The sequence below is a fragment of the Penaeus monodon genome, chromosome 2 (genome assembly GCF_015228065.2).
Source record: "Penaeus monodon isolate SGIC_2016 chromosome 2, NSTDA_Pmon_1, whole genome shotgun sequence".
Lineage (NCBI taxonomy): Eukaryota > Metazoa > Arthropoda > Malacostraca > Decapoda > Penaeidae > Penaeus > Penaeus monodon.
Genome location: NC_051387.1, coordinates 3,519,299 through 3,526,798, shown reverse-complemented (window position 1 = coordinate 3,526,798; position 7,500 = coordinate 3,519,299). Strand labels below are relative to the sequence as shown.

General features: G+C 43.3%; 1 protein-coding gene across 1 annotated transcript in view; it reads right to left on the bottom strand.

Moving 5' to 3' along the window:
- LOC119580185 (triple functional domain protein-like) overlaps positions 1–7,500 on the bottom strand; it is a gene marked incomplete in the record, with an annotated part of 172,916 nt that overhangs the window by 20,829 nt on the left and 144,587 nt on the right. Inside the window, 3 exon segments of the mRNA XM_037928184.1 lie at positions 100–183; positions 1,508–1,710; positions 2,656–2,767. Of these exon segments, the coding sequence (XP_037784112.1) occupies positions 100–183; positions 1,508–1,710; positions 2,656–2,767 (399 nt within the window).

Sequence of the window (7,500 nt, the reverse complement as noted above, 5' to 3'; positions counted from 1 at the left end):
TAATGCACTGGACTATGCTCTTGGTTAGCTACATGTTGCAAAAGTGACCATGCACAACTCTCTGCCGCATGCACACTCCTGATGGGCCTCGACTCTCACCATCTTTTCTTTTACAATGTTCTCTATTTCTGTGGCCAGGTCCGTGGTGCTGCCCTCCGCCGCTTTCAGGGACACACTTGAAGACTGTGGAGGAAGACGTTGTGTAAAGCACCCACACCCTCAAGCAAGAATGCCAACTTGCATTTCCACAGGCACTGCAAGCCCAAACACTCCTTCCCGCTTAAGCGATGCATCAGCATTGTCAATCACTTGCCACCATCACCACCAATCCTTAATCCTGACCTTCATTATCATCATCACCTGATTTGCATATCAACCAGGAATTCAGTTATTTTACTGTGCAGCATATACAATCACCCATCGTCATATATCACTTCTGGTGACAGTGAGCGTCAAATTTGCATTAAGTATAAAAATTACATTATAATCCACATAGTCTATAGATAAACCACTACTTTTTGTACTAAGAAACCACAACCTCAGCTCCCAAAATAACCAAGACTCCACTTCTATAGTTCAAACACATCAACATTGAGAGAAACCATATCAAAAGCTTGTGGAATGTTTTGAAGCATTATTAACCTATCCATATATGCAACTTCAACAGGCAAGCAGGATGACCTCACTGATCATCCTGCACTCTCCAAACATAAGCAGAACACTGACTTATGATAACCATGGTTCTCCAAGTCTGTATCAGTCAGCGAGAATCATCCATTTATTTGTTTTGTTTATATTTTCACCCACTTATTAATTATAATCAGTTTTATTATTTGTTTCTTTAATCATAAATCACAGTAATATTGATGAAATTTCAAAGCAGGCTTACTGACTTTCAATCTCACTTTTATAATATTAAAATATTAACATAAAATGGAAAGTCCATTCTTTCACAAATGCACATCTACCAAAGTATCTATCTTAAAAACAGTGAATGAATTGAAGTGTTCTGAATACAAACATCTTATTCTCTTGTATTACAATAAATCAATTTCTTTTCCTTTGTTTTCCTTACCCTTTACCCTTGACATCTTTGTTGACATACTTTATCACACTCCAAGTAGGGAACAATGTCTCTGTGTTAGAAAAATTAAATCTACTGTCCTTTAGCTAACTACCATCCTGACAGAACAGCACCTTTGACATTAACCTGTGCTTCAGAAAAAAGAAAAAAAGAAAAAAAAAATCCCATCCATATTCTGGGTACAATCAAATATACAAATTGTAAACAGAATTCCACAAATACATGCAGTGTTAAACAACATCCTTTACCCTTTTCAACATTAAACAAGACACCTGAGTGAAAGCCTCTAGCTATCAATGAGATGGCTACTTATCCCCACAGCATATGAAACAACACGGTCATTCTCCCCACATCATGACCTGGGACAAGCTCTGCGTATCATCCAGTTACCATAAAAGAGACCATACACGTGAAAACACTTACCCTGTTGGTGACATCGGGCAAGATGTTGTCTAATGGAGAGTGAGGTGGACCTGAGGCTGCTGTGTTGGCACCGGGTGCCACCTGGGCAGCCACGGCAGTCATGGGTTGGTTCATCACCTTCATGGGAGGAGGAAGCTCAACCTCCAGTTCTCCTTCTTCTCCATTCTCTACAGACACCGACCTGCTGGTGCCTGGCGCTCCACCTGAAAAGGCAAAAAGAATCTAACTGTTAATACATCTTCAATGTATCTCTGGTAAATGAAGATTTATAGAATTAATGAGTGTTCCCTACCTGATGTATCTACTATACCAGCATGTTTGACTTTTTCCTAGTTCCTCGCACTTAATGACAAATTCTTGGATTAATTGAAACAGCATATTCCAAAGCTGTCAGTTTGCAACATTTAACCACTATTCATTATCAATGATTAAATTTCAGACAAGAAATCTTTTTACATCAATTTTGCCTAAAGGAACTGCCTCTACTCATACTGACAACTCCAACAGCTTAATTCACCATTATTTTAATAAATAATCCAGTTCTATCTTATTACATAACTATAAAATAAAATAATTACATCTGAGATAACTAACTGTACAGATGAAAGCTGTTCTAAGTTCATTATGATAACATATGAACATAAAAATTGTAATATAAAACTATATCTATTTCTCTAATATAGAGAAAACATTCACAACCAAATCACAACCAAAGAGCTTGTTATATAGATCATATAATTCTCCAATGGGTCCTCAGGTTCTCAGAAGGCCTGACTATCAACAAACAATTCATATTAAATAACATTAGATTCATTTCTCCTTTCCCCTCTCACCTGTAGGGCATTTGTGACAGAGTGTATCACCAAATAAATAGCCAATTATCTTTATTTACCTCTTTATGAGTAATTATGCATAATATAGTAACATGTCTTGATATCTATCTTTGTAGACTCCAATTACAAACAGCTATGCTATGATAACACACTATAAAGAGACATAAAATGTTGTGAACCAGAAGGTTTTACCATAATTTAGAATTCTTCAAAGGTGACAAGACTGGAACAAGGCTAATTACAAAGTGCCTATAAGTGTGAAAGGTGCAGGAACTGGACCATTTCAAAAACAAAAGTTACAGAATGGAGACTCACCTGGATGAGCTGAGAGAGGAGGCACACGGGCCGCAGGGACAACCACTTCCGTCTCCTCCTCCGACTGACTCTGGCCCCCCACTTTGTTTCCCATGTCGGCACCTCCGCCCACCTGAAACAAAACATTATCTGTCTTTATACTGCTGCAAAATAATCATATGAAATTTCTTTCACACACATCTGGTTTATATGGGGTATAATTTATCTACTGTATTTACTAATATAAACACAATTCATTACATAAAAAGAAACACTAATACATGCAGAAGTAAAACTGTTGCCTCTTGAGAACAAAAGTACTTTCTACAATCTGTAATAAAGCTACCAGTCTTACACACAAGTATATATAGAAGACATAATGCTATATCTAATGAACAATATCATACATCCACGTGAGCACCCTTATCTACCCACCTACATCCATACGCAAACACGCCCACTGATTTACTCCTCCATTCGCTCACCTTCCCTTGCTCTCTCAGGTGATGTGATTTTCATTTCCATGCAACAACTACATTCTGCTTTGACTAGACTTGTAAAGCTCATCTTTGCAATGCCAAACTAAGCATAATAATGGCCTGAGGCATAAGTTGACTTGGGGTTCCCTTCCCCTCATATATACACCCCCCCCCTTCCCCTCCACACACAGATGTAACAAGAACAGAAAAGACCTTTATTGATCATGACTACTTATTGTTTACTAAACTTCAAAACATATTTTTCTAGCTGGAAAATGGTGCATGTGCATGTGTGTGTGTGTGTGTGTGTGTGTGTGTGTGTGTGTGTGTGTGTGTGTGTGTGTGTGTGTGTGTGTGTGTGTGTGTGTGTGTGTGTGTGTGTGTGTGTGCATGTGTGTGTGTGTGTAAGTGATGTATATATGTATGCAGAGAGAGAGAGAGAGAGAGAGAGAGGAGAGAGAGAGAGAGAGAGAAGAGAGAGAGAGAGAAGAGAGGAGGAGAGAAAAGAGAGAGAGAGAGAGGAGAGAGAGAGAAAGGAAAGAGAGAAGAGAAGGGGGGAGGGGGAAAAAGGGGGGAAAAGAGAGAGAGAAGAGAGGGGGGGGGGGGAAAAAAAAAAGAGGGGAAGAGAAAGAGAGGGGAGAGAGAGAAGAAAAAGAGCGGGGGGGAGGGGAAAAAAAGAGAAGAGGGGGGAAAGAGAGAAGGAAAAGGGAAAAGGGGGAGAGAGAAAAAAAAAGGAAAAGGGAAAGGAAAGAGAAAAAGGAGGAGAGAGAAGGAGGAAGAGGAAGAAGAAAGAGGAGAGGGAGAGAAGAGAGGGGGAAGAGGGGAGAAAGAGAGAGGAGGAAAAGGAGGAGGAAGGAGGAAGAGGGGGGGAAGAGGGGGGAGAGGGGGGGAGGGAGGGGGAGAGAAGAAGGGAAGGAAGAAGAGAGGAGAGAGAGGGGGGGGAAAAGGAGGGGGGAGAAGGAGAAGAGAGAGAAAAAAAAGGGAAAAGGGGGGAAAAGGGGGGAAAAGAGGGGGAGGAGAGGGGAGAGGGGAAAAAAAGGGAAAAGAAAAGAAGATGGAAAGAGGAGAGAGAAGGAGAGAGAGAGAGAGAGGAAAAGGAGAGGGGGGGGGGGAAGGGAGAGAAAAAGAAGGGGGAGAGAGAGGGGAAGGAGAGAAGAGAGGAGAGGAGGGGGAAGAGAGAGAAGAGGAGAAGGGGAAAAAAGGAAAAGAAAAGGAGGAAAGAGAAAGGGGGGAAAAAAGGGGGAGAAGAGAGAGAAGAGTGAAAAAAGAGAAAAAGAGTGAAAAAAGAGAGAGTGAAAAAAGAGAAAAAGAGAAAAAATGAGAGAGAAAAAAAGAGAGACACATAGAGAGGGAGAGAAACCGTCAAATAGAGAGACCAATTAGCTTCTCATTAAATATTTCAGGAAAAATCCCAAATACACAGGAAAAGCAAGAAAACACACAAACACCAAATATGAAAAAATAAAGGCTACACCTTCCCTCGCTCCTGGAATAAAGATGAAATACACCAAATCTATTTCTGAGAACATTTAGTGCAGTCTAAAGCCAAGTTCGTCAGCGCCCTTGCTTTACTTGCCTAACTACCACACTACGTCCTTATCGCTAAAGACAGTTTGTGTGTCGCTATTTAAAAAAAAACACCTGATATGAGCTTTGTCCCCCGGACGTGTCACAATAATGGCTGCTGTCACTATGGACATGAAAACAACAATTGTGTCAAAGGTTTGCCATGAATGCAGAATGTCCCCCCCCCCCCTTTCTCGCTCTCGCTCTCGGTCTCTTCTCTCTCTCTCTCTCTCTCTCTCTCTCTCTCTCTCTCTCTCTCTCTCTCTCTCTCTCTCGTTCTCCTCTCTTTTCTCTCTCTCCCTCACTCTATCCCTCTCCCTCTCCCTCTCTCTCCCTCCCTCCCTCCCTCTCCCTCTCTCTCTCTTCCTCTCCCTTTCCCTCTCTCTGCCTTTATCTACATCATCACCTATATCTACCGTCCCACACATTCACATACGACTGCAGACACCATAACGGACAAACCGGAGACACTTTTCAACATTCGCGGCTAAACCGGTAGATACGCAGTCAAGGGCGGAATGACAAGCAACTCTTACCGCGACTTATGAGAAAGAGAATGAGAGAGAGAGAGAGAGAGAGAGAGAGAGAGGAGAGAGAGAGAGAGGAGAGAGGAGAGAGAGAGGGAGGACAGAAGACGAGAAAATGGAAGAGGGAGAAGATAGAGAGGAGATAGAGAGAGAGAGAGAGGAGCGAGCGGAGAGAGCGAGGAGAGGAGCCCAGAACTGGAAGCAATGTGATAGCGTGTACTAACCATAACGAGATAAATGCAGATACGAGAGCGAGCGAGCGGGAGAGCGCAGAGAGAATGACGTAAACGGAAGAAGAGTGCAAGCACTTTCACACGCGGAGGAGGGGGAGGAGGGGAGGGGGGATAAAAATCCTGGTAAGACGCAGCACGACAACACAACAAACAGCAACGAAGACTAGGAGTGCCATGCCCGGGGGAGGGGAGAGGGGGGTAAAGACATATAAGACGCAGTAGCACGAACAGCAAGCGTAGGGTGCCAAATGGATCATTTCATCACGAACAATGTCAAAACAGATATACAAACGCACCCCCCCACCCATCCACACGCAAACCAGGCCCAGTACGGCTATTCACGGGCACAGGAAGGAGCGTCGACCTTACTGCGTGGGCAAGGCCGGGCAGGACACGCACGGGGACTGATTCATGATGCAGACCTACATGGCACTGGTGTCCTACTTGGCACTCTGAGTCAAGTGGCACTATGTTCTAAGCCGCGCCGTGCCCCTCCGAAAGGCGCCGCTTCCTCCCGAGTCCTACAAGAAGGCGTAAACCAACCTACAAGACACAGAGTTGCCACACACGACAACAGCTCTTGTCAAACAGTTTAATTTCTGACATATTGATTGCCCGTTTTATTATTTATCTATTTACTCATTAATCTATTTTTTTTTTAGTTTCATCAATTAGCCCTCTTTGGCGGGAGAAGGAACGCCATCTTTAAACGCCCTTATTTTTAGACAAACAGAGTAACGAGATTAGTGCTTCCCGTCAACCGAAATCCAGATTCCATCCTGAAATTGTAGTCGACATGGCACCTTGGTGGAAAAAACCCAGCCACTGACTCACTCCTTCGAGGCACAGTGCCAAAACAAACTACCAAGCAATGATGTCACAAAATACGAGCGGCGTGCGGATAATCAAAATTACCTAAATATGAATGGTATTAACCGTCACGGGTATGTTTAGCGTGAATTTGTCATGGCTGGTCTAAAGCTGTTGTTTTTTTCCTTCAACTATGTGGATGCTCTAACTTTTAAACCGGGGAAAATTAAATGTTCCGAAAAAATCGAAATAATCAACATACCCAGGAACGCATAATATTCAACAAATTTATCAGGAAAAACAGAAAAATCTCAAGCAAGCTGCACCACAACCGGCCCAGTTCGCAATGACAACAAGCATCTCACGCGAGAAGGAAAAGAGAACAAGCAGATGGCCAAGCAGGCGAAGAGGAAAAGAAACCAAGGAAAAGAGAGAGAAAGAAGCAAGAAAAGAAGAGAAAAACACAGCACGGATTCTGACAACACTTCAGCGCCGCCCCGAGCCCCAGGTGGGCGAAATTGCGCGCATTCCGGCCCACAAACGCACAAACGATAATTTCAAAACACGATAACAATATAAATACGCGGATTAAATCATCGCGGAAATGATCTACCCAAATTAAAGCGGAAATTAGAGGGGATATTTTTTCTCGCTTCTTTCTCTGTCCGTGTCTGTCTGCGTCTGTCTTTCTGTCTGTCTGTCTTTCTGTCTGTCTGTCTTTCTGTCTGTCTGTCTTTCTGTCTGTCCGTCTTTCTCGTGGTTAAAGTCTCACTGCCTTTATCTCCCTCCTACGATAACCCCCGCTCCTTCCCTTTCTTCTACGAGCCCGAGAGGGAAAGACACGTTCTCCTAACACTTGTATAACCTGTTCTTCCCTCTCAGCCGCACAGAAGTAGCCGTTCTCTCCCCGAAAGCACAGACAGGAACGGACGCCCTCCACCCAGGACCAGAACAACGGCGGAAAATAGCAGGCGGTGGCAGATACCTTCCCCCTCGGACACGGGCGGTAACAGGCGTCCTCTCCGTCAGCCATGAGCGGTGACAGGTCTTCTTCTTCCTCTTCTTCTTCCTCTTCTTTTTCTTCTTCTTCTTCTTCTTCTTCTTCTTCTTCTTTCCTTCTTCTTCTCTCCCTCCTCCTCCTCCTCCTCTTCTTCTTCTTCTTTTTGCCTCCATTTACAAGCAGTTACAGATGTTCTCTCATTTCAACGCGCTCATAAAAAACGAAACAAAACAAAACAACAAAGAGGTGTT